Consider the following 27,927-nt stretch of genomic DNA (forward strand, 5'->3'; position numbering starts at 1 on the left):
CACCCATGTATCCATCCATCCATCCATCCATCCATCCATCCATCCATCCATCCATCCATCCATCCATCCATCCATTTGTCCATCCATTCATCCGTCCATTCGTCCATCCATTTGTCCATCCATTCATCCGTCCATTCGTCCATCCATTTGTCCATCCATCCATCCATCCATTTGTCCATCCATCCATCCATCCATCCATCCATCCATCCATCCATCCATCCATCCATTTGTCCATCCATCCATCCATCCATTTGTCCATCCATCCATCCATCCATCCATCCATCCATCCATCCATCCATTTGTCCATCCATCCATCCATCCATTTGTCCATCCATTCATCCGTCCATTCGTCCATCCATCCGTGTGCCGGTCTATACCTCCGTCCATCTGCCATCTCTCCGTCCGTCCATCTGTACTCAGAATTTGGAGCGTGATGCAGCACTCTGTTAGATACCTCAGGGTCGTGTTTTTGTCTCTTCCCCTTCGAGAAGACTCCATCAAAGCCTGATGCAGTCGTGCAGAAGTGATTTCAGTTTTTCTAGCAGGCATTCTGGTTTCTCACGGAGCCAAAAGTTGAACAGACAGCTGCGAGTCTTGTGTTGGAAGTTTTGCCGTTCCTACCCCCACCCCCCCACCCCCCCCCGCCTTGCCCGGTAGTCCGCCTTTTATTGACTGTTTCTGAATTTGTTTCACTTTTCTTTATGTGAGTTCTGCTTTTGATGATGTTACGAGTGCCGTTTCAACCTACAGTACCGTGATTTTCACCACAATCAGTTGTAGATCTTTTTTCTTTTTTCTGATTGGAGAGCCACTCCAAACCAAGGTCGGGCCCGAAGCAGAGATTTTCCAGGCAGCACACTGAGACAGAGCAGCGTACAACAGCAGCATTCGTTTCCCTGAGAATATGACGGAATATTTTGACTTTGGCAAGGACATGCACAGACACGGCTTTGTCTGAAAACAACAAACTTCATCTGTAAAAAGCTTTAAGGCCCATTAATCCATCCCACTTTTACATCTCTGCTTTGTATCGTATAAGAGCTGAGCTGTATGAACAACACAGTCTCGGGAGCAGACTACTTCCAAGAACCTGCCGTTGGAGTCTGCAGCGACGTCTAGGTCACAGCCAGGGTATCTTTGGTTTTCACTTTGGTTTGTACATGGAGGATCTTTGGATTTCAGTTTGGTTTCCGCATGGAGGCACCAAAGTGGAGAGTTTGGCTGTGATTTTAGCCTCCTCTGGACTGATTCTCCCTTCAGTAAACCTCATCCTTGTTTTTGTTTGTGAAGCAATCATGGTGCTTCCTCTGAGTCCACATCGACCCCTCATTCTCTTCCTCCAGAACTCTTGATCTGTGAAAAAGAGAAAAACAGCAGTAAAACGGTTTTTACTGACTGCATACAAAGCAGCTCAGGGTACAGAACATAATTGCAAAGTGTCCTTGACGGAGAAGCACATGTTTATCATTTTCACAGCTTCTCTTCAAGCAGTGTTGCAGTATTTAGATATTGGTCAATATATTTTCTGGGGGAAAAAGGATAAGAAGAACAATAGCGCTGCTAGCAGTCTTGCGTCGGGTGAGAAATTAATTTCTCATCAACTTATCTTCATAGCTTTGACAACTAAATGCTGTCAGATTTCTCTCAATCATGCAACGATTCCCTTTAATTGTATTTAGTTCCATCAGTTTTCTCCCTCTTCTTCTTTTGACAAAGAAGAAAATAAATCATCTTGGTAAAAGGCTGAACGGGCTTGAGTCGAGGTTTGAATGCAAGACTTGTCCGAAGCTTTGTTTCTTGGAGGAAGGTTTTCAGACGCCTTGGAGAGTTGAATGTTTTCACTGGCTTTGTAAACTTGAGCCTTGGTGCTTGTTTGAACACAGTGACTCACTTCATCTGCAGAAAACACTATGTTCAGTTATCTTTGGTTTAGGTTTGTAATACACACAGGAATTCAAAAGTTACATCTTTTCTTGTTGATCTTCATGGATACAGCAGGGAAAGCAATAAAGTAATTGGCATTAACCTTTGAGCTAGGTGAGGTTTGGCTGCCAGAACTGGCTCTTGGGACAGAGAAGGCGTCTTTCCATTTGCAGGAATTCGGGGTAAACCTTCCAGACAGGAAGTTCTTACAGGGCCGTCCTTCTCTCTTACACACGTAACATATTATAAGACTGACATTTACTGAACAAATACCACAGCCGACCACATGATGGCAGTAATGCACACTTTATTTGCTGTTCGCAAAAGAACAAAGAGAAGAAGAAACATGTAAACGAGGGATGCTGCTTGTGTTTTTGTCTGTTTTTTTAATGTACGATTGAGATATAAAGAAAACCCCCGCTGGACCAAAAAAACTCGTTCTTGTAATCTCCAACTTCATCAACTGACCTTGCAGCAGAGTTGTGATTCCATGGTTACTGTTCACGTGAGAAGAAGAGAAGAGAAGTACATTTATCCCAATGTGAAGGTTCCTGGAGGCCCCTTTTGCAGGACCATTGGAGCTACGCAAATAATCTGGCCCCAAAATTGTAGCTGGAGGGAACGAAATGGAAACGTGCCTAGTTTGGGCCGTTTTCAAAATATCAAAAAGTGATCAACACTATTTTTACTGTAAATGATCCACACTTCAAATCAGTCCACACGTTGGATCCAGGATCAAATTCAGAGCAGGGAGGTGGACATCATGTCCAACCACATGTTGGGGGTCTCTCTGTTTGGTAAACACTATGTCCGCTTACACCCCAGTTACACACTTCCACTTGTAAAAGAGCTCTGAAGCTCCTGCTCTTGTTACGGTGCAAACAAAGGAGAAGGTGACGATGCAAGGTAATCCTGCCCTCAATTACATCATAGAGAGCTTAAGTCGGAAAAAATGAAGGTTTCTTAGCACCATGAAATATGTTTTTGCCTTTTGTTAACATCTAAGATTACAATTAATCATAACAGGCCTGTAGAGAAGGAAAATGCAGGAAATCAAAGTGTGGCCACTTCAAGGATGCATAACCGTTTTTCTGTTTCCGTATCAGAGCGTTTGTTTATAATGATGTCCAGTATTAAGTCAAATCATTTGCTATCAAAATGTCCAAAGGACCAGAGTAACTCAGCAGAGACGATACCCAGCCACAGATAAAACATCCACAAATTCCTTTGACATATTTTTCAATCCACACTAAGTGTCTCCACTCAGCCAGAGACTCTGCAAGGATGTGAGCCACGGTGGTCCACGCAGTTTAGTGACCATCTTTTCAGATATTGTGGGGATGAATAACTCCTTTATTGAGAGAAATGTGCGGTTTCTCAGGAGCGTCTGAATTCACTGCTGCCTGGTCGTAATGTGGATGAAAGAAAAGACAAGGCTGAGGTAAAAGCGGCTTCCTTCTGGCTTTAGCTGCCTTTTACAGTCGTGCTCCGTGAATGACAGCTTTATAGAAGCAAAACCTTGAATTTAGAATATTTGACCAGAAAGGTATATTCACCAGAGTGTAAATGAACATCCACGCTCAAGGCAATTGAGAAAGTTATATTGTTACGTCCAGGTTAGGTATTGTGTTCATCAGAACCACATGTCAGATGCCAGGTGTTGAAACCAGTGGTTTTTCTGCACCCGGTGTCATGGAAACAGTGTCTTTGATGATTGAATCTCCGCTACAGTTTCACACAGTCATCATCTTCTCTTTTTAAGACCATGTTTTGTGATCAAAAACAAATCATCTGATTGTAGGGCGTCTCAGTATGCAGCAAAGATTACCTCACTTTTCACTGCACCATCATTTATTGACCAAATATAGCTTTAAGTAGTCATTTCCATCACTGGATCATTCTCTTCTATTGTTGTCCAAAAACTTTAATGAATTCTTCTTGGTGAAATGACACCAGTTCCCACCACATCACTTCAACTTCAGTGTTTGCCTCTCCTACAATCATGGCCTCTCCTCCAGAGCGCCTCCCAGTGGGAGGGAGGCACTTCTGCTGAAATGCTGTTTGGTCTTTAAGGTCAAACAATGAATGAATGAATGAATGAATGAAAATATATTTATTTTGGTCAGGTCATTCTTAATGTAGACACCAACTGAAAGCATAAGTTCACATAAAAAAAAAAGAGAGACCTAACCGAAAAGGAATAGGCTGAAGCTATTGCTTATTTACGCCTACCCTTCTCACATGATCAACTTATTCAGATCAAACATACAAAACATAGTACAAAAAATAAATCATATTGTTTACACAATCCCGGACATAATTCCGTAATAGTATCATCTACTGCATCCCTCATATTTTTCAAACACATTAAACTTAAACAAACGTTTGAATGCATGAATCGACTGGCACATCTTCCATTTTTCAGCAAGTGCATTCCATATATTTACACCCCTTACAGTAATACATTGATCTTTAATTTTAGTCCTAGACTTTGGTTTTTCAATCATACGTTTCCCTCGAAGCTCATATCTACTTACTCTTATTTTAACTTTAAACTTTAAACAAGTCCACTTTGAGCTCATGTGACTGTAGGACATTGTTTCAGAAGCATTTTGGTTTGTTCAAATGCAGTTTTGTGAACTTCAGTTGTGCTTTCGTGCTCTTTTAGGACAAAAAACACTTTCTCCTGGTGATCTTCTGAACAAACCCCCAAAAATACATGAGTACTCAGTGAAACCTGTAGAGTCCAACATGTAACTTTTATTCATTTTACTGGGATGTCCCCACCTGGGAGAACTGGCACCTGCTCTGAATATTTCGCACTTGTTAACAGTCTCTGACACGCAAAACTCCTAATTGTTTCTTAATGGCTTTCAGATTTCGAAAAATAATTAATTTATCCCTGAAGGGAAGTTAATTAGTTATTAAATAGTTTCATAACCCTTTCCAGATTGATATGAGGCAAAGATGTTTCTCTAAAACCTTTGGTTATCTCGTTCCCTCGTGGCATTGCGTTATCACAAGCACTTTACTGCACAACTGCTGATGATTAATTTGTCAAGGGCTGATGATTAGCAGGTCCTGGCTGCAGACGTACCCTCGGAGCACTAAGGGTGTACTTGGTAATGCCCACATATTCTTTCATCTTTTGCGCTTCACTTTTGTCCAATAAATACCAGAAAAGTGAAGGAAAAAAATGCATTTCTGCTTGCTCCAAATTGTTACATCTAATTACAGATCCATGCAGACCCCTCACCCTGTGTATTCTCAGCATCTGTCAAATCTGGAGAATGTGCGCTTCGCAATCACAGCCTCCAAATGCTCCAATCATCAGCTGCTAAATTTCTTATTCTGCCTCCTAAATATGAACCCACGCTAGAATTACACACAGCATCTGCCTGGGAGCCCTGTGTTACCTGGCTTTGATCCAGCACTGTTGTGACCCACTTCCTGTATCAATGACATCTGGAGGAGGAGGAGGAGGAGGAGGTGGCAGTTAGGAGGAAGAAAAGTGGAGGGAAGGGAAGGTTGCTGGGAGGTGTTGATGATGTCTAACAAATGTGCCTGGCAGGAGGTAACCTCTGGAGCAGGTAGTGTGGAGGAGGTGCTAAACGAGGACGACGTCCAACCGGTTTTCATTATGAACAGATGCCGGTGCGATGGGAAAGAGGAGGAAGACGAATTCTAGAGAAGATGGTAAAAAAGGGACGGAGAATGAGAGGAGGAATGTTGGGATGGAGAACATGAAAAATGGAAAATGTGGAATTGGTGGAATTGGGACAAGAAGAAGCAGAAAAGGGGCAAGAGGCAAGAGAAAGAATAAGACAAGGACTGTAAGTGCTGAAAACTGAAGTGGCACCTCAGGCCATGCACATATGTCAGTTTTGTGTATTCGCAGTTGCAGATGCAACCTCACACATGCCTGAACTAATGTGAAATCACGACGCACCACAGCCAGCGGCTACAGCATTTCCTCCACAAGTGTGTTTCTGCATACTTTCATGTCCACTGGGCAGCTTGATTCATAACTTGCAGGTCTTGTAATTCTCCTCATCTCACGCAAACACACCCATGCACACGTACAGACTCTGTGTATTGAATTAGAAAAATACTGAAACAACAACAGACTATTAAACTGGATACAAGAAGTACACAAGGAAAATATTTGCCTTCTGTTACTCTAACAAATATGACCTCCAGGCATTTGTTCAGCCTATTTATTCACTCCAAACCACAATTGTACCAACTGTACAGCCTCTGCAGCTGAATTAATATTCAGCCTGAGCAAGTCTTTATATAATGTCACGGCACAGAACAATATCAAGTCAGAAAACAGCTTTCTCACTTGACGCAGTTTTGCAGAACTTGGATGTCAGTATTTAACAATGTAAAGGACTTTTATCGTCAAGATGAAATTCAGCATGGCTGCTTCAGATGGCATAGTTGTATATATAGAATATAATAATTATAACAGTGAATTCAAGGTAGAATTCTAGACGAATGGCATCATAAAGCTATGGTAAAGGTCACTGGATTCAACTTTGCAAACGGTGTACATTGACTGAAGTTATGATGGAGTTCTCTGCAGTGATGACAACTGGAGTACTGGGCAGTTATTATAACTACACGATTGGACAGTTATGGTACCTGGAGTACTGGGCTGTTATGGTACCTGGGGTACTGGGTAGCCATGGTGCCTGGAGTACTGGGTAGTTATGGTTCCTGGAGTACTGGGTAGTTATGGTACCTGGAGTACTGGGTAGTTATGGTACCTGGAGTACTGGGCTGTTATGGTGCCTGGAGTACTGGTTAATCATGGTACCAGGAGTACTGGGCAGTTATGGTTCCTGGAGTACTGGGTAGTTATGGTACCTGGAGTACTGGGTAGTTATGGTACCTGGGGTACTGGGTAGTTATAGTACCAGGAGTACTGGGCAGTTATGGTACCTGGGGTACTGGGCAGTTATGGTTCCTGGAGTACTGGGCAGTTATGGTTCCTGAAGTACTGGTCAGTTATGGTACCTGGGGTACTGGGTAGTTATGGTTCCTGGAGTACTGGGTAGTTATGGTACCTGGGGTACTGGGTAGTTATAGTACCAGGAGTACTGGGCAGTTATGGTACCTGGGGTACTGGGCAGTTATGGTTCCTGGAGTACTGGGCAGTTATGGTTCCTGAAGTACTGGTCAGTTATGGTACCTGGAGTACTGGGTAGTTATGGTTCCTGGAGTACTGGGCAGTTATGGTTCCTGAAGTACTGGTCAGTTATGGTACCTGGGGTACTGGGCAGTTATGGTTCCTGAAGTACTGGTCAGTTATGGTACCTGGGGTACTGGGTAGTTATGGTTCCTGGAGTACTGGGTAGTTATGGTACCTGGAGTACTGGGTAGTTATGGTACCTGGAGTACTGGGTAGTTATGGTACCTGGAGTACTGGGCAGTTATGGTTCCTGGGGTACTGGTCAGTTATGGTACCTGAAGAACTGGTCAGTTATGGTACCTGGGGTACTGGGTAGTTACTGTATGACAACTGGGGTACTGGTCAGTCATGGTACCTGGAGTACTCTCAGTGTGTTACCAGGTCTTTATCAACAGTACAACCCATACAAATAAAGAAAAATACCATACACCCCAGATTAATAAAACAGATTTATTGAACTTATGTGCTTCTTTATTTGTGTATTGATTAAGTATTGCCTTTACTACTACTTTCATTGATATTCCTGCGGCATGCAGAAGCTTCATTTCCTCAGTGGCACCACTTAGATTTGACGATAAATACTGGAATGAGTCCATTGCTCAAGAGCTGGGGTAACTGCGCTGATGTCACATTTTGGTGGTTTAGACATCAATCCATCGGACATACTCCGCCTTTAGGCTGCTTCATTTCTGTAGGTTAAACTGAACCCCAGCGGGTTTGGGCTGAAGAAGGCTGCATGGATAACCATACCTAGATGAAGTTATTATAAGGAGGTAACTGTCTTAACCAGCAATAGTCTAAGATGCTAAATGTTTTCATTTACCAACTGATAAATTAAAATTGCCTCTTACTTAGTGTTGAATTTGAACCAGACTTTCATTGCTATCTAACTAAACCCTCTGAATTGGCCCATTTATGCAGATGGATAACCAAATCCCTTATGTCCTTTGGAGCAACTAGATGACCTAAAACGTTAGCTACTAGAGAAAACTACAATATTAACCAATCCAAAGATACAGTACTTCCGACACTATGCGGAAAAAGGAAAGAAATGGTGAACCAACCATCATTTAGAATCTGGATGTCGTTGGTGCTCATTTGAAATTTTTCAAACTTATTGTTTGACATGTTAAACCAAACAGTTACCTAACTAACCGGCGTTCATACGTTTTTAAACTGCCACTCAAACTGTCAACTAATTTGACTAAAATGGCTTTCGTGTAAAATTTAGTTAAAGCACATTACTAAAGACCAGCCAAAGGATGTTGGACTCCTTGTGTCTGATGTGTCACACATCAACAGCGCTGAAAGTAGCTCACAGAACTGAGGTGGTCGTCGTGGCAACGATGACACATACCCCTCTTCCACCAAGCCAGTTCCAGGGCTGGTTCTGAGCAAGTGTTGGTGCTGGTCCAACTGAGAACCAGTTTGTTTGTCCATAGCTCGGAAGCTAAGGGGAGCCACGTCATTACATCGCTGCAAACGTCAGTTAAGTCGCTGTAAACGTCAGTTACGTCGCTGCATTTGCGTTGGCGCAAAAGTTGAAGCAACAACAAGGTATTTGCTCTAATTGGACTTGGTCCACGTAGCACCTCCGTGGACCAAATCTCTAAAAGACAGGTTGTCTCCTCCTCAGACCACTGCTGCTTTGCTGCATCCAGATTCATTCTTATTTGAAAATGTCTCCGTCTCCCAGTCTTGCTGTTGCCGTTGATCTTAATAACTCCGCCCCCCTCCGCTTACGTAAGTGGTTCTTTCCTCTAGCCCAGCGAAGAGTTGGTGCTACCTTGGAACCGGTTTTTCTGGCTCAGAGCCAGTTCTTTGTCAGTGGAAACAGAAAGCCTGGTTCCAAACTCAGCACTGGCCCAGAACCAGAACCAGCTCTGGAACCGGTTTGATGGAAAAGGGGTATTAGAGACCCAGCTGAATAAGAATGGAGAGAAAACAAGAGGAAGTCTGAGTCTTAAACCCAACTTAACCTCCACTTCTACAGGGGGACCCACCGAGCTAAGAACTGTAAAAGTTCCTTTGGGGTTCTTTAGGTGTTAAATGTGTAGATTTATGGCTGATATTTCTAGGAGTTTATTTTCATTTTTGAATTGTTTTGCACCATTTTTGGCCATTTTATGTTTTTATTCCACTTGTGTGATGGAAAACGTCTCACCCAAGATGTCTTCTATTATCTGGTCATTGATTGATTGATTGATTGATTGATTGATTGATTGATTGATTGATTGATTGATTGATTGATTGATTGATTGATTGATTGATTGATTGATTGGTACAAGTGCTTCATTTAACTGTGACGGTGTGAGTTCATGCACAGTTCAATTATTTCTACACATTTCAAACTGATGTATGACTTCATTCTGCGTTATTGTGGCTCTGCAAGTGGCTGCTACTTTTTTTTTGATTACTACTCTTTTTAACATCCTTTTTTTCCTCAGTCAGCTTTTAATTAATGCTCTTTTTTTGACATTTTTTTTTCCTCTCCTCATTGATGAGACATTTTGCATGGAATGTGTTCTCCGTTGCGTTTCCTGAGGTGTAAGACGTTCGTATCTATCCTCTTGTAGGTGGAGCGTCGTCAAGCACCCAGCCGGAGAGGGGGGCCGGACAAAAAAGACTGCCTTAAGACAAAACTAAAGACACAAAGAGCATCTTAAGCTTCCTCTTTTTTCCTCCTCCAATTTACAAAAAGAAAACAGATTAAGTCCTCAAGCTTTTTTCCTTGCCGCTGCAGTTCTGAGGATTTTTTTTCTCTTCCCTTCCCTCCTTGCCTGTGGTTGTGAAGCAGCTTTATTTTTATTTATTTATTTTCTGTTTTATGTTCACATTCTTGGTACCTATCCCTTGGAGAAGACTCGCATCACAAAAAGCAGATGAAAGCGAACACGTTTTTGTCAAAGAAGTTGGCCTGAATAACAAGGGACTAATCATCTTTGGTTCTCCGGGGTAATTTTTCCTCCATCACATCCTTGGTAGATCACTTTTTGGGAAGTGGATTTTGAATTTGTTGTTTTTTTTTTGTCTTTGCTGCACTGCTTCCTTTGTGGATGTAACTGAAGCCCACGTGGACTCGTCCTGGCCGCACTGGATTTTCTCTGCCTTTCATGGGGTTTTTCCTCTTGTAACTATATTTTTCCAGCTGTTTTGGAGCTTTTTTTCCTTTTCTTTGTGAGAACTTCAGTTCCACATTGATTTTGAAGGGTTACAATTTTTGAGCGACTTTTTATTTTGTGTTTGTTTGTTTTGGTAGCCCAGGTGCCTGTAGTTGATGATTGACAGTCAGGGTTCGGAGGACAGGGTGACTGGCAGATAATCGACCAACATGCCTTCTCTCGCAGACCGCTAGGAACTCCGGTAGGAACTGTTGTGGAAACCTTTTGCCCTCACCCCCAACTGTCACCACTGCCACGCTCATTCTCCAATATTTGATTGGAACATTTGTCCACAGCTAAAGGAGCGGCCTGACATTTATGGGAGTTTTCTTGTAAAACCAAACCCAAATGAAACATGGAGATCATTTCCATCTGTGCTAAGCTTAGCACAAATATGGAAAACAGAAAAACCTGCAGGACAATATTGGTGTAGAAGTCAATAAAGTACCAACAATTTGATGTGAGACGTGATAGATTATTAAGAGTGGTGAGTGACAGCCATTAAATAGATTTCCAAAAGATCTGATCCTTCCACCAACAATCAAAGAGATTGCTGTTTTAGCTCCAGAAAGATCCCTTGCTCAAAAGTCCCCGATACAAACAGCACTCTGCCCGTTAAACCGTTGGAAAAGTCTCCCGTCATGGCGAGGAGGCTCTTCCTCACTCGTGGATAGTGAATCACAACATGTAAACAACAACTCTCAGCTTTTGGGGCGATGATGTTGGTACGAACACATTAGCCACGACGTGTGTGAGCCATGTGAAAAACTTTCATTGTGTCATTTGAATAAATGCTGAGACAGCATCACCTGCGAGCCTTTTACACACAACTGGTTGAAATGAGATGAGAACAGCCGTTTGTTTTGTTGTTGTTTTTTGGTGCCACCTTGAGGGGAAACAATCTAAGAGGAATTAAGTTGGAAAAGAAAAAGGCCACAGTAAGCCGTTAGGTGGCTCAAGCAGAGGAGGTGACAGGGGCAGCGATTGGACTTAGCTCTCAACTGGCCGTCGATGGCGTCGTCCCTAAACTCGTTAAAGTCCAACCTCAGGAGGGTCGCAGCCGTCTGCCAGTGCAGTTAACAGCACAGCAGCCGGTATCCTGAAAATAAGAGGGATTATTGTCTCTTAGTCATTTATTTACTGTTCAGACGTCACATTCACCAACAATGTTAGGCATGAGCTGCTGAAGTGATGAATTCAGGACCTAGGCAAGGCAAGGTGAGGCAAGGCAAGGCAAGGAAAGGAAAAGGAATGCAAGGCAAGGCAAGGCAAGCCAGTGTGAGGCAAGGCAAAGGAAGGCAAGATGAGACATGGTGAGGCAAGGCAAGATAAGGGAATAGAAGGCAAGATGAGCTAAAGTGAGGCAAGGCAAGGTGAGGAAATGTGAGGCGGGCGAGGTGAGGCAAGGCCAGGTGAGGCAAGGTGAGCCAAGGTGAGGCAAGGCAAGCCAGTGTGAGGCAAGGCAAGAGAAGGCAAGATGAGCTAAAGTGAGGCAAGGCAAGGTGAGGAAATGTGAGGCGGGGCGAGGTGAGGCAAGGCCAGGTGAGGCAAGGTGAGCCAAGGTGAGGCAAGGCAAGCCAGTGTGAGGCAAGGCAAGAGGAGGCAAGATGAGCTATGGTGAGGCAAGGCAAGGCGAGGTGAGCCAAGGTGAACCCAAGGTGAGGCTAGGTGAGGTGAGGCAAGGCAAGCCAGTGTGAGGCAAGGCAAGGGAAGGCAAGATGAGCTATGGTGAGGCAAGGCGAGGCAAGGCAAGGCAAGGTGAGGTGAGGCAAGGTGAAGCATGGCAAGGTGAGGCAAGGTGAGGTGAGGCAAGGTGAGGCAAGGTGAGGTGAGGCAAGGTGAAGCATGGCAAGGTGAGGCAAGGTGAGGTGAGGCAAGGTGAAGCATGGCAAGGTGAGGCAAGGCAAGGGAAGGTGAGTCAAGGAAAGGAAAGGTGAAGCATGGCAAGGTGAGGCAAGGCAAGGGAAGGTGAGTCAAGGAAAGGAAAGGTGAGGCAAGGAAAGGTGAGGCAAGGCAAGGAAAGGTGAGGCAAGGAAAGGTGAGGCAAGGCAAGGAAAGGTGAGGCAAGGCAAGGAAAGGTGAGGCAAGGAAAGGTGAGGCAAGGCAAGGAAAGGTGAGGCAAGGAAAGGTGAGGCAAGGCAAGGAAAGGTGAGGCAAGGCAAGGAAAGGTGAGGCAAAGCAAGGGGAGGCAAGGCAAGGGAAGGTGAGGCAAGGCAAGTTTATTTGTGTTGCACATTTCATGTACAAGACAATTCAAAGTGCTATACATAAAAAGAGTTAAAAAAGGATTAAAACGTAAAATAAACTAAACACTGACAGACAAGTTAAACAGAATTAAACAATGAGGTGCAAGACATAAAGGCTGTGGTGCATTGTGGAAGATTACTGAAATGCAGGAGTAAAGAAAAGGGTTTTCAGCCTAGACTTAAAGCTGAGGAGAGTTTCAGCAGCCCTGATGCATTCTGGGAGTTCCAACGGTGAGGAGCGGGAAAGCCGATGGCCCCCTGAAGGAGCGCTAGGTTCCCCAACCATAGCTTTTGAGTTGCTCAGCACCTTAAACTAACTTTTAACTAACAAAACTAACAAAATAAATTGCCCCAATGACAGAAAAACATCAATTTTTCATTCCCCTTCAGGATTGATTCCCGTCCCCCTCAAGGTGGCTCTAACACTCCATCTCCAGATGAGAGATGGTTTCCTGCACACAGTCCATTGCTTATTGCCAAATACGTCTTTTCTTTCTTTCTTTCTTAAACAAATGCAGTTATTTAAATAACGTCTCTTCTTGAACGAGGTTCTCATGGACCTGGTTTGTCCTCGCTTCCATTCTTCGTGCTGAAATGATCTTGTAACTCTGAATAGCGTCATTATGACCCTGAAGTCTGCAGGTAGTTAAAGACTGTATCACGAGATGAATAGTAGATTAATACGTGTTAAAAAGGGTCTTCAGATGGACTCTGGTGGTACATTCCTCCAAATTCTGCTGCTAAACCACATCTGGAAATAAAAATCTTATCTCTTCTTCTCCGGCTTTCAAATAATCCTCTCAATTTTCCCAGAGAAATAGCTTGTTTTTTCTCTTTTTTTTAATGCCATTTAAGGTTTAATGACCGCTGAGTCCAGCCATCAGGCAGTTTAAACATCTTTATTGACCTATTTATCAAATTGATTGGAGATTTGCGATCGGTCCGAGCTGTCAATCAGCTCCTCACTTCCTTGTATCTTCCAGTAAATAAATCTGTGTAGGACTCAGCTAGTCGGTTTGTGCCAGAGCTTAGTAACAGCTGAGTAACCAGTGATCAAAGCCTGGATTAGATGTAAGTGCAACAGTGTGTTTATTCTGAAATTATAACAGTATGTTTATGGGATATAAAGCTGTAAAACGGTGTATGACTTTGAATATTTGTAGTAATCACTGGTTTGCTGTAGGAATCAAACCCAGCAGCTTCATGTCCTGCTGCTGTATCTGTGAATGTACTTTGTATCCAGAGGTTTTTATTACAATAAAGTGTTGGTACCACTCCGTCTGTCTGACGCGTTGAGCTCATCTCGAGGTCGGAGGATTCTGTGCTGCATATTATTTCACCTCGCTGAGGCTTTTAACAGTCAGTGCATTCAGATGAGGTGCGAAAAAAAACTGAATTATTAAGATATTTTGCTTAGAAACTGGAATTTAAAAATCAATTTAAAACATGTTGGTCTAACTGAGGCGGCACCGCGGAGAGTTCCCCGTCCAGATTATGCAGATGGAGGTCAAACTACTGCACCGCGCTCGACCCGGACCTTGACGTGGTAAGAGAATAATCAAGGCCACGGCATGAAGATCATCGCTTTATAGCGGGTGCAGACTCTAATAATGCAATTCCACGAGGGAAAGATGTAAGCAGCGGCGTTAGAGAAGCTATTGCTGCTGTACATCAAATGTGGAAAGGGTTATAAAACCATATTAATGCTATTTGGGATTCATCATTCTGCAGCGAGAGGGATTATTCCTAAGTGAAGCAGCATCCCAGGAGCACAGAGACCCATGTAATCCATGTATGGAGACAAGAAGCCACCCTTCTTCCTTTTCTGTGATGGATGCTGGGACCAAAAGTCCAATAAATAGCCGAGTCAAGCTTTAACCTTTGTTTCTGTGTTTGTGAAAAAATACTGAATGAAAACCTTTTTTTTGGGAAAGCTGAGGAGATATTGAAACAGATTTAGTCCAAACAGTTCCACGAGGCTCCTGAGCATCTTCGTTCAGTCAGTTTCACAGATTTAGTTTCTTCAAGGTTTCTTTTCTTTAGTTTCTTCCAACACTGCACGTGGCGTTTTTTTAAATAACCAAAATAAGTAAAGATGTGAACTTCTCTTCAACATATTTATACTCTGGAAGAGCTATAAGGTTACAGGAATTAAAATAATGTTTTAAATTAACTTTTTCTGGTTGCGTTACGACTTTTACACCGTCAAATTACGACTTTATCTGTCTGCTATTGCAGCTTTTTGTCCCTGTTGCTTCGTAGATGAAGGAAACTAGAAAAAACACCTCCACAGGTGCTATAAAGAACACACGTACTAAAGATCCAACATTTATAAAGAGAAGAAGAAAAAGGAAATGTGCAAAGCTGCCGTCTTCCCTTCAGGGCCAATCGTGGAAGAGCCTTGAACATGTGTGAAGAAGCAAATGACTGCAGGCTGCTGGTGTTTTGAAGCTGGCGCCACGCGCAGCATAAGAGGAGGAACTCAGCACTTGTAGACGCTCCAGTCTGAATTACCTGCGTGGCGTGATGGAGGGATGGAAATATTGGGAGGTGATCTGCTTCATGTCCATCCATCACCCGTGACGACCAGCCCGCCTGTCCGTCGGGATAAAAAACACACCTAATGGAGTTTCTGATCAATAAATAATGATGTGACCGAGGTTATATTTACCTTATCGTAAGACAGAGGAGGAACCGTTTATCAGGGACTTTAATGCACTTCGGAGACTTATTTACACTCTTTTTGTTCAAAAGTTGACAGTAAGACGCATAAAACTCATTAAAGCATCGTTTTGTTATTTAATCATCGCGAAACAGATGACTCTGAAGGAGATTACTGTATAAATGAATTTTGGAGCCCAGATAATCTGAGGCTGTCCCGGGGAACATTCAACAGACAGTAAATTTAACTCATTTATAAAAGATAAATGGGAGCAAGATGCCTTTTTATAACCTCATTGTTTGCAGTTTGTTTGTATGATTGGAGGCTTCATACCTTGTCTTTTGAGTTAAGAAGCTATAGATGTTGTGTGTGTGTGTTGGTGTGCATGTGTGCATGTGTGTGTGTGTGTGTGTGTGTGTGTGTGTGTGTGTGTGTATCAGCACATCCTTTGTGCTGCTGTTATATTTTGATTAAAGCCAAACTATGTGCTTAATTACTGTCATGATAAACAGCAGCCCTCGCTCTCTCGTCATCAAAGCTCCAGCAAAGCTTGCCCAGTTGTAGACAGACACACACACACACACACACACACACACACACACACACACACACACACACACACACACACACACACACACGTGTGCTGTCAGAGCCTGCAGTGTCGGTCTCCATAGTGCAGCACAACTGTGTTTATGGCTGTTAATGAAAACTGAGGCCAGAGTCCCAGAATCCCAGCGCTAATCACCATCCAACTCTCTGGACAGGAGAGGATGGAGAGGATGGAGGGATGGAGGGATGGATGGATGGAGGGATGGAGGGAGGGGGCTTTAAGAGACCACGGCACGTGAGCACATTCATGTCTGAACACGCAGAAGTGATAAAGAGCGAGTGCGAGGAGCCGCAGTCATCCGTCTCGGCGGCTGGCGTGTTCGTGCTCGTGGCGGGCGCTCGCCGCGTTCTGGGGGATACAAATCTGTCGCCGTAACAACCACGTTGATTAAGAGGAAGCTTAGGCTCGGATAGGTCAGGATTATAGTCACAGAGTTGGTGAAATTCATCTGAAACAAACCTGTGCTGACTGTGTGGACCAGTCAGGTCTACGAGCACCAAGGACCGCTTATATATATTATATTATAATGACTCATCGTCTAAAACGTGACCCGAACGACGAAAATGACCAAATATGGCTAATAAGTCTTGGTACTGAACCCGGGACACAAGCCAGTTTGGATTTCCCTGATAATTCAGTGGAAACTAATTCAGCTTGATTGTTTTAGGTTATTCCCTGCATCTAAATAGATCATTAATGACTGATAAATACCAAGTAGCTCCCCGTTGTCGCCACCTTTTACATTATTCAATGGAAAATCCGTCCAGTTTGTGGAAATCCCCGAGTCAGAAACCTATTTAGCCGACTGTGAGCGTCTCTTTCCGGAGCAGATGATCAGTCTGCCGCCTGTAAACCGCCAGTATTTCTCTGCCAGCATCAATTACCGGCTCGCCGGGAGGGAGTTTGTCTTTTTTCTTCCTTTCTTTTATTCCCTAAAGCTAAACAAGTGGCTTAATGAGGACTTTGCCATTGACTGACTGCTGTTTAGTGCATGTGTCCATGTGTGTTTAGTTGTGGTGGGTTTAGTTGTTTAGTTGGTCACGACTTTTTCTGTTTGAGGAGACCTGTTGAGTTGGATTATGGGAAAAGCAGCAACCTGCTCCATTCTGGTGTGAAACATTAGGACTTTTATTAAATCTGCAGAATACAGCATATTTAGTTAGCGGCTGATGTGCCCTCTGAGCGCTCTTGTTTGTTTGCATAATTCCTCAAAAAGTTATGGTCGGATTTGCATAAAAATGTAATGATAGAAACGGGCCTCGGGCCAACTTGTGATTAAATGGTGTTGATCCGAGTTCAGGATCTGGATGCAGGATTTATTTTCTCCAACCTTGGCTGAGCTGCCATGAAAACACAAACATTGCTGTGTTTGTGACGTCCATCTGACATGACGGCTGTGAAAAGGTCCTGACCTCCAGGAAGTTGGAAACGACGTGGTACGATACAGACGAACCTGCCGACCTCAATATGACCCCAAGTCAGAAAGAGATGGCGCAATGTGGGAAATGCATTTAAATGGAAATGCAGTTATTGTTACATTCACTGAACCCAAGATAATGGTTTTCATCGGCTCATATATCAGTTATATACATCTATTTTTGCATTGTTTTGGAAACTCATTCCAAATCATTTGATCTCAGGTATGGGGTTCGTCAGGAGATGAGTGGAAACATTAAAGCTTTGAGCAACAGTTGAAGAGCAAAGGTGGAAAAATCTTCATTCTGTGAATAAACAAATTCAGTGAAATGATGAAATGTCACATATTTCTTCATCTGTAGTGATTTATATCATGAAAAGACTCAGGCAAGCATCAAAAACATTTCTAAATCAACAGCTGATGTAATTACAGGAGAGGAGATCACTGTGGAAACGTCTGTCAGATTGTAGTACGTCCAGCTACCTGCAGGTGTTGGACCTCCAGCTACCTGCAGGTGTTGGACCTCCAGCTACCTGCAGGTGTTGGACCTCCAGCTACCTACAGGTGTTGGACCTCCAACTACCTGCAGGTGCTGTTGGACCTCCAACTACCTGCAGGTGTTGTTGGACCTCCAGCTACCTGCAGGTGTTGGAGCTCCAACTACCTGCAGGTGTTGGAGGTCCAACACCTGCAGGTGTTGGACCTCCAACTACCTGCAGGTGTTGGACCTCCAGCTACATGCAGGTGTGGCGTGTTGGATCTCCAACTAGCGCCACGCTCGTTAGTGATGCACGTCTTGCAGGTGTTGGACCTCCAACTACCTGCAGGTGTTGGACCTCCAGCTACCTGCAGGTAGTTGGACCTCCAGCTACCTGCAGGTGTTGGACCTCCAGCTACCTGCAGGTGTTGGACCTCCAACTACCGGCAGGTGTTGGACCTCCAGCTACCTGCAGGTGTTGGAGCTCCAACTACCTGCAGGTGTTGGAGGTCCAACACCTGCAGGTGTTGGACCTCCAACTACCTGCAGGTGTTGGACCTCCAGCTACCTGCAGGTGTTGGACCTCCAGCTACCTGCAGGTAGTTGGACCTCCAACTACCTGCAGGTGTTGGACCTCCAGCTACCTGTAGGTGTTGGACCTCCAACTACCGGCAGGTGTTGGAGCTCCAACTACCGGCAGGTGTTGGAACTCCAGCTACCTGCAGGTGTTGGACCTCCAACTGCCTGCAGGTGTTGGACCTCCAGATACCTGCAGGTGTTGGAGGTCCAACACCTGCAGGTGTGCCGTGTTGGACCTCCAACTACCTGCAGGTGTTGGAGGTCCAACACCTGCAGGTGTGCCGTGTTGGACCTCCAACTACCTGCAGGTAGTTGGAGGTCCAACACCTGCAGCTGTTAGACCTCCAACTACCTGCAGGTAGTTGGAGGTCCAACACCTGCAGGTGTTAGACCTCCAACACCTGCAGGTAGTTGGACCTCCAACTACCTGCAGGTGTGCCGTGTTGGACCTCCAACTACCTGCAGGTAGTTGGACCTCCAACTACCTGCAGGTAGTTGGACCTCCAACTACCTGCAGGTGTTGGACCTCCAACTACCTGCAGGTGTTGGACCTCCAGCTACATGCAGGTGTGGCGTGTTGGATCTCCAACTAGCGCCACGCTCGTTAGTGATGCACGTCTTTCACGGCATCAGTAATCTTGTGGTCCTGCCGTTGCAGTTGGTGCACATTGAAGGAGAGACGAAGCTGACCGGATCAAATATTTGCATATTTCCGGTTCAGATAAATAAATAAAAGATGTTTCCTGGACCAGGCACACACATACACCTATACACACCATGACACCACCTCCAGATAATGACTGCCCAGACGTTTGCAGCAGTATGGCGTCACTGCGCTGGTCCGCGAGTGCGTTTCCACTCGCTGGTGTTTGTGCCGAACCCCGTGATTATCTCTCTTTTTTCCTGCGTGTCCCACTCTGTCCATAGTAAACAGCGACTTCTCATTAAAGCTTTCCGCACGGCTGCGAGCAAACACCGAGTCCTGGAACCTGGATAATCCACTCCCCAACACACACGCTCACAAACAACACACACGCCTGGACACACACTCTAAAGCTCCTTCCAGCCTGCCGGCTTTACAGACCTCGCATCAACCCGACAGTCACCTGGAGGGCCGAGAAGATGGAGAAATACGTGGAGGAGGGAGGGGAGGGGAGATAAAGAGAGGAGGATGAGGAGGGAGAGAGAGCTGAATTGTAATTTTTGAGGAATGAATCAGACAAGTGAGAAGAGTTTGACATTAGGCATTTGTAGATTAGACCCGTTGACGAATAGCTTGTGTTGGATGCTTGGCAGTAGGCCTGTGTTGAAAAAATAAATTTTCCGATTCTAAATCGATTCTCAAATCGATTCGTAGCCTATGTCTAAAGATCAATTTTTTTATTTGATTTTTTCATCATTACATTACAACTTTTGGTATTTTTTTGTTTATGCCCAAAAAAGGAATGTTTTGTTGGACACGAGAATAACTAGTGCCATGTTTTTGCCTTTAAATATGTTTAAAGGCATGAAAACATTAAAGTTTTCAGTTATAATTGCATAAATTGTCTATATTTCTTTGCTTTATATACCGTCTTGGGGTTACATTTGCATAAAATGCTAAAAACCAAATTCTCAAAAATGGGAAAAAAATAAAACCGATTTCATCCGTCTCTGTTTGCTGTCCTGGATCTGTTTGGTAATTCTGACCCACACAATGTTTCTGAAAGCAGTTATATCAGCATTCTGGGAGCTGATTGGTCCTTACAGCATCATTAGCTGCCAATACTTGCTGTTGAATCTCAATATAATACTAGTATTAATATGTTGCATAACTACACAGTCATATAATTTCATGCAACAACTGAAAAAACTTAATAACACTAACCTAAATCGATATTGGAATCGAATCCAACCAAATCTTGATAATCGATTCTGAGTCTTAAGAATCGGAATCAAATCGATTCTTGACATTTGAATCGATTCCCAGCCCTGCTTGGCAGTGTAAAGTGTTGTAGAGTGTGAGTGTTGCAGCCTCAGGTGGGCGGAGCTGAGTTGATGGGGGGTGGGGAGTCAGGAGATGCAGTGAGTTGGAGTGAGGTCACACCTTTGTTCACCAAACACACCTGGGAAGTAAGAACCTCCCATCTCCTGAGTGAACAGGTGTAAACCAGATGTTACGATCACCTCCGAAGCTGCATCACCGGGCGTTAGCTCGTCCTCTGCTCCTCGCCGCCGTGTTTTCAGAGGCCAGCATCTCCGGGGGTCGTCACAGCCTCACTATACTAAATAAGGTCCCACCTGCCCGACCGAGGACCAGTATCTGACATTTTAACACACGAGAAATACGATAAATCCAAAATAACTACCTGTCAACCACTTACAAACTACAATTATGTGCTCAGGATCTGACAGGCCGACCTTTGTTGACACTGAAATGCTGTGGACATTCCTATATATGTAATTCCTATAATAGAGCCTTAATGAAAACACAAAGGGGAATCAAAGCATATTTATTCATTTTAAATATTTTCAGTTTATATACACATTGATTGTCTTCAAGTGAAACATTTACATTTTCTTTTCCTTCCTCCATGAGACACTAACATCGCAGTTACAAATCTTTCAGGACACGTGACTGTTCCCCGTCCTGCTCCTCTTTAGGAAAGTAAATTCGATTTCCCATTTTTAAAGATATTTACACGAAGTCTTCGCTTTTTTGGCAGAAATGCCTCCTCTCTCGTTACATCCATCCATCTCTGATTTGTTGTTCCGAGTTTGTTCCCGTTGTTGCCACTAACCTCGCGAGAACCAGGCTACAGCAGATGGCAGTTCTCACAAGGCCAGTGGCAATTCAGTTAGGAGAGGCGCAGGAATGCTGTTTAAAAATTATTATATTATAAAACGTGAAATTTACGGGAAAACCCTAATACGGGAGGACGGAGGGAAAGAGGGGTGAAATACGGTAGTTTCCAGGCCAAAACGGGAGACTTGACAGGTCTGGGCTTCACATTTCTAGCAGTACGAAGTGAAACGGTGCTGATGTGGGAAGGAAGAGGAGAAACGAGGAGGAGGAGAAGATGGAGAGGAAGAATGAGGGGGAGCAGAGGGGAGGACCAGCCGGGGGAGTGGGTGTATTTGTCAGTTTAATCCTCTCCTATTAGCGGCTCCTCTGTGTGCTGTAAGGATTAGCTTGTTGTCTGAGCTCCAGCAGGTCGGGGATGGAGGGGGCCGCGGTCGCCACGGCAGCCGGGCGAGGAGCCCCCGGCGACCCCCCCATCCCAGGTCCCCGGTCCCACCTCGGTCCTGGAGCTCAGAGACAGGACCTCAGGTTGGTCAGAGGATCCGACCAGGTGATGCGTGCGACAGCGTCTCCCAGGGCGACGGTTCAGAGGCCCCGCCCCCCCAATTAACCTCCTGGCGAAGCTGACGTGCAAGAAAAACACACCTGCACGGCGATAAGAAGTGCTTTGAGATGCAAGATACAAGTCCAACACACATCCAGTCAGGCTGAGAGCACTGCTCATAATCCACTACACACACACAGACACACACACATGCACACACACACACACACAGTTACGCTGTATTTACAATTCAGGTCACAGAGGCAGAGATAAAAACACACAGTAATGAACTTAGGTCACTGGTGTCACCCTTGTGTCACACACACACACACACACACACACACTCCTTCCGGCATGCATTCAGGCTAACTTTCCAGAGCACGTGGCCTCTGATTGGGGGAGGTTAATCTAGTGGGCGTGGCCAAGCCTGCAGGATAAAACTGAGGTAGAGAAAGCCCATGATGCGCCCGGCTTTCACATCAAATTAGGTTCAGGCAGCAAATGTCCTGTGTTTGTGTGTTTCTGCTGTAAGGACAAGGAAAGTGGTTCGGGAATGGGATTGTGTGTGTGTGTGTGTGTGTGTGTGTGTGTGTGTGTGTGTGTGTGTGTGTGTGTGTGTGTGTGTGTGTGTGTGTGTGTGTGTGTGTGTGTGTGTGTGTGTCCGGGGGGGTTCTTCTTCTGCTCCAGTTATAGCGGCACATCCTCCGTGGTCCCCCTCCTGTCCATCTTCTGTTGACCTCTGACCCCTAATGGCTGAGTCGTGGTCCCCAGGGTCTCTGCGTATGTCACTTTCACTGAAGAAGAAAAGGGAGTTATTTTATCTCAGTAAACAATAATTAAGAATCAATCCGCCGCTCAGATGTGGATTTGTCGCTCTTCTCCGACATGGTTTCACCGCTCGGTGCCCAGGTCTGCTCAGACGTAGTTTCTAGATCAGGGGTCGGCAACCCGCGGCTCTAGAGCCGCATGCGGCTCTTTAGCGCCGCCCTAGTGGCTCCCTGGAGCTTTTTCAAAAATGTTTGACCTTTTTTTTCTTCTTTTTTTTTCTTTTTTTTCTTATTTTTTCAATTTTTTCTTTTTTTCTCTTTTTATTTCTTTTTTCTTATTTTTTTCTTATTTTCCTTTTTTCTCTTTTTTTCTTCCTTTTTCTTTTTTTTTCTTTTTTTCTCTTTTTATTTCTTTTTTCTTCTCTTTTTCCTTTATGTCTTCCTTTTTGCTTTCCTTTTTAATCTCGACATTTCAACTTTTTCTCGAAATTTTGACTTTTTTCCTCAACATTTAGACTTTTTTCTTGACATTTAGACTTTTATCTCAAGATTGTACTTCAACATTAATGTTGACATTTCCACTTTTTTCTCGAAATATCAACTTTTTTCTCGACATTTTGACTTTTTTTCAAGATTGTACTTCAACATTAATCTCGACATTTAGACTTTTTTCTCAACATTTCGACTTTTTTCTCGAAGTGCATAATGAAAAAAAAATCTTCCCCCAGTTATAACTAATATAGAAAAATGCAGCATGTGTTGTCTTCATTCTAAGGCTGATACAAGACTTTTCATTTTTCATTCATTGCGGCTCCAGACATATTCGTTTTTTGTGTTTTTGGTCCAATATGGCTCTTTCAACATTTTGGGTTGCCGACCCCTGTTCTAGATGCTCTAGAGCAGCTTTCCAGGGTCGATCCCATCCATCTCCTCTCCAGCTGAGAGCTTCAGGACCCCCCCCCCCCAAAAAAAAAAAGAAAAAGTTGTGGAGCTCATTCAAAAGTACTTCATGAATCCCTGAAGGGAAACGATCTGTTGCAGCCGCCGTGATTCAAGCCTCCCGGGAGATGAAGAGTTAATTATACGTGTGAGCTGGTGAGATATTAGCGGTACTTTGTACAAGCAAAGGTTTCGTGTAGGACGATGTTCAGAGCGCTTTTCTTGCCTCGAGTATCACTGAAAGTGTGTCAGCTCATGTTTAGATCCTGTGTGGAGGTTTTGAAGGATTTTAGGGCAGCGTGTTGTCTTTTATTTACCTAAACGTCGCCTTTTTCCTGGCGAATAGACGAGAGCTGCGTTACGTTTCTAAGGAAATCAGCGTCTGCTGGAGTTTGCTTGTCGTTGTTTTCATCTTCTCACCTCAGACTGCAGGAATCTGTGATGTACAGTTTTGTGTTCTCTACCTCCTGAACACGGACGAGCCGAGGACATACCTGTCAAGTTTTGGGTTTAAAAATACGGGAAATTTTCCCCCAACCGCTGTCCCACCAACTGAGGTCCAGTATCTGACATTTTAAGACACATTTACGAGAAATCTAAAATATCTACCTGTGAACCATTTACAAACTACAATGATGTGCTCAGAATCTGATAGTTCTACCTTTGTTGACACTGAAATGCTGCGGACATTCCTGTGTGTGTAATTTCTATAATAGAGCCTGAAATTAAAACACAAAAGGGAATTATAGCACATTAATTTATTTTAAATATTTTCAGTTTATATACACATTGATTGTCTTCAAGTGAAACATTTACATTTTCACTCATGTGGCTCTCTGGCATTCACTGACTGATGTTTCTGTGCTGCCAGCTGGAATAACTTTCAGGACAGGTAACTGTTCACCGTCCTGGTCCTCTTAAGGAAAGTCAAGTTTCCCATTTTTAGAGATATTTACACAAAGTCTTAGCTTTTTTGGCAGTAATGCCTCCTCTTTCGTTACATCCATCCATCTCTGATTCGTGCTCGGCGTCCCAGCCGGCCGCTACTATCCCCAGCTGCTGAGCGGTTCACTCTCTCCTTCTTTTGTGTTTGCTCTCTCTTCTGCTTCTGCGACCTCCTAATTTACCCGCAGGGAACAGAAAGTTTCATCTTCTCTTATTAAACTTAATTTGCACGCTGCGTGCGTGCGTGCGTGTGTGCGTGTCCATGCGTGTGTGTGTGTGTGTGTGTGCGTGTGCATGTGCAGCCTGCTCAAAGACAAGGAGACGCAGCCATGCGGTAAATTATCCTTGTCATCCGTGTGTCACCAGCAGAGTCGGTAACCTTAACGAGGACCGTGTGTCCGCTGGTTCCCGTGCTCAGCGGCGGGGGCCCCTTGGGGCCCCCCCCACCTCGCTTCCCTCGACGTGGCGGGGAGGACGTCGAGGCTAATTAGGGGAACGGCGTTGGGCTTATGCTCGGGACAACCGCGTGGTTCTGCCGATGAAGAGCCGCGTTGCAGGCTCTCGGTGCGGGCAGTGCCTTGCTCAAAAGCACCTGAAAACATGGTTAAATACATATATTGTTACATACAATAATGTTATATACAATATATACATATTTGATTTGATTTTTATTCGTCTCAAACGTGCACAAAATAAACGGTATTTATAATGTTTAAAAAAAATAGCACATTGTGATGAAGTGCAAAAGGAGCGGAAGAAATACATATATATATATATATATATATATATATATATATATATATATATATATATATATATATATATATATATATATATTTACATTCACACATACACACAGATACACACACATTCATACAAATTTCAATTTCATAGGAATATTCATCCATAAATCAATGCAATCTAGAACATTTAACCTTAATATGAATGAATATAAATAAAACCCACATTACAAACATGCTAACTAAATAAAATCCTTTCTAAAAAATTTGATTAGATAGATGAGATTAGATTTTATATACATATATATATATATATATATATATATATATATATATATATATATATATATATATATATATATATAGACGAATCCGGCGACCGGTTTGTGTGCGCCGCCATCTTGCGGCGGCGCCATTGCTGCGGTGGCAGGTGTCAATCTGCCACCGCAGCGCTGTTATTGTAACCTGACGCTCTACAGCATCATTATAGCTGGATTGATGATGTTAGACAGTGGCCTTCCATAAATAATGAAGGTATCTTAAATTAATGCTGATGTTAATTTATAAATAATGATTTGTTTGAGCGATAAGCAGGAAAGAATAGAGGAATAGGGAGATAAGGGAGTGTATGATTAAACACTGTAATATAGCTCTCTCCACCTCCTCTCCTTACGAGGCATGTCTGCACAATTAAATATTACCTGTGTATGTTTTGTTTAATTTTAGGTATCCAAGAATATTTTATTGATCGCCTGGCGTCCGATGACGAAAAAAAACGCAATTACAGGTCTCTAATTGAAGGGCAGAACTATCTCAGCTCCGGATGATACAGAATACATACATACATAACCCCAATCTGCAGATAAAACTAGTTTGTTGAGGAAAAAATATTAACTCTATTTGTAGCTGCAGAAGAAAAAAATAATCTCACGAGGAAAACAAAAATATTGCTCATGTCTCGGAGCCTCTTCAGCATAAAAAAAAAGAAAAGAGAAGTAAGAGTAATAAAAAAGATGTACTGTATGTTGTACTATTATACTAATTTATTGAAACACATGGCGAGTCAAACATCTACCAAAGCAGCTGTCAAACACTAAACAAGGTAGTAAGACGGTGGTTCTGCAGAACTGCGGCAGTAAATCCTCATCGGAGCTCCACTAGTAGTGATTTCATATGGATCAAACCGTTAATAATCATTATTTTCTCCATATACCGCTCCCTGGCTTCCTTGTTTAAGGTATCCAGGTAAATTCCAGTTCCTTTCCAGCAGTTTAACATCTTTTTTTTGCGTTCCAGCTGTTCACTTGGTGAAACAGAAAAGTGGTTTTGACAGTCCGTCCCGTCTTCATTCACTATCAAAACAAATGCACGTGACGGGACAGGAGTTTTCCGATGATACAAATACATTAAGAGAGCCTGGCAGGGAGCGGAGTAATAGATCCATACGTATATATGTCTATGGGCTGGAGCGGAGGAGCGGAGCCGCCACCGCAGTAATGGCGGCCCGCTCGACTTCCGGGTTTCGCCGGATTCGTCTATATATATATATATATATATATATATATATGTGTGTGTGTGTGTGTGTGTGTGTGTGTGTATTATTAATGCATGAAAGGGTTATTGTATGATAAATAATGATCTGCAGTTCCCGTGGTGACAGCCGTTGTCTCACGTCAATGAGGTCCAGCTTGGCGCTGCAGTCCAACACGAGGACGAGCGCCGCCGCCGTCGTTTGCAGACGTGCCCGGCTCTCCTCCGTCTGGGTTTTTATCTGCTCCTCATGTGGCTCAGATACTTTCATATTTAGAATAACAAACAGCTCCCTTTGGCCTTTCAGGGCTTCAGGGGAGATTATTTTCCTATTATGAGACATAAACGGTCCTGTGGTTCCGTGAGTTTGGATGTCTGATCTCATCACGGACCCTTTCAGAGTGAAACGACACTGAAAGATGGGAAACGTCACACATGAGAGGGGAGGAGTCAAGCCGAGTGTCTGGCTCCACCCCCTGAAAGCAGCTGCCACGAACACAGCTGTAAGGACGTGGCTGAAAAGGGGGCTTTTGTCCCGTATTTCTGCAGGATTTGGATACAATTGTCTCAAACCTTTCGTAAAATGTCTTAACCCCTTCTCCCCGACGGACCCGGTACCGGGTGCAGCAGCTGAATGCACCAGTTCATGTGTGGAAAAAGTTACTCAAGTGCTGACCGTATTTTCTTTCAACTGTTTCTCAAACAAGAAGCCCTAAAGCCAATATGTCAAAACTCCAAGTACGTTTTGTCAACAAAGTATTTGATTCATAACGACTTCAAAATACATATGCAACAAAGATGGCCCCCCATCAGGAGCAACACCCACAACAAAACGCAACAGAACGCAAGATCAATTTTCTCCACCCCAACTAGTGGGTATCACATGAAACTAGAAAAGCTCCATTTTCCGATGATACCATCATTTTCAGTCTATCCATCTTTGACCAGAATTCACGATTTAATCCTTCATAGTAGTGAAACTTCTTCATCCGCCGTCATTTCATATCCTGCCGGTCACGGCCATTTCGTTGACTCGTCGTTGCTTTTGGGAACTTACGTAAACTTTGTTCACATTTTGCATGTTGCAAGCTTTCAAACGAGATATTACACTTGAACCAGACTTCATCCATCAGGCCTCTGGAGCGCGGCAGCCATATTGGATCAGCGCGGCAGCCATCTTGGCTCCGTGACGCACAGTTGCACAGCGAATAGAGCGACACCCACAGAGAGACACGCACAGAGCGCAGGGATGTTTGGATGGAGGTTTTACATTTACGAAATCATGTATCATCAAATCGTCAAAGTATTTTATAGCCATATTCCCTTCAAACGGGGTAAAAAACACATTCGGCACATTTCGGCAGTATAGGTATCCAAGTGCCCAAATAGAGAGTCCGCCTGGTACTA

At 43.8% G+C, this 27,927-nt stretch overlaps 1 protein-coding gene across 2 annotated transcripts in view; it reads left to right on the top strand.

The window, feature by feature from the left end:
- LOC133446763 (protocadherin-1-like) overlaps nucleotides 1–27,927 on the top strand; it is a 300,040-nt gene that overhangs the window by 219,601 nt on the left and 52,512 nt on the right. Inside the window, exon 5 of one of the 2 annotated variants that reach the window (XM_061724838.1) lies at nucleotides 9,697–9,964. The exons of the other annotated variant lie outside the window; for it this stretch is intronic. Coding sequence (XP_061580822.1) covers nucleotides 9,697–9,755 — 59 coding nt within the window. The 3' untranslated portion in view covers nucleotides 9,756–9,964. Of the gene's footprint in view, nucleotides 1–9,696; nucleotides 9,965–27,927 lie in introns of those variants that run through there. 2 annotated transcript variants of the gene reach the window in all.

Source organism: Cololabis saira, chromosome 7 (assembly GCF_033807715.1).
Source record: "Cololabis saira isolate AMF1-May2022 chromosome 7, fColSai1.1, whole genome shotgun sequence".
Classification (NCBI taxonomy): Eukaryota; Metazoa; Chordata; class Actinopteri; order Beloniformes; family Belonidae; genus Cololabis; species Cololabis saira.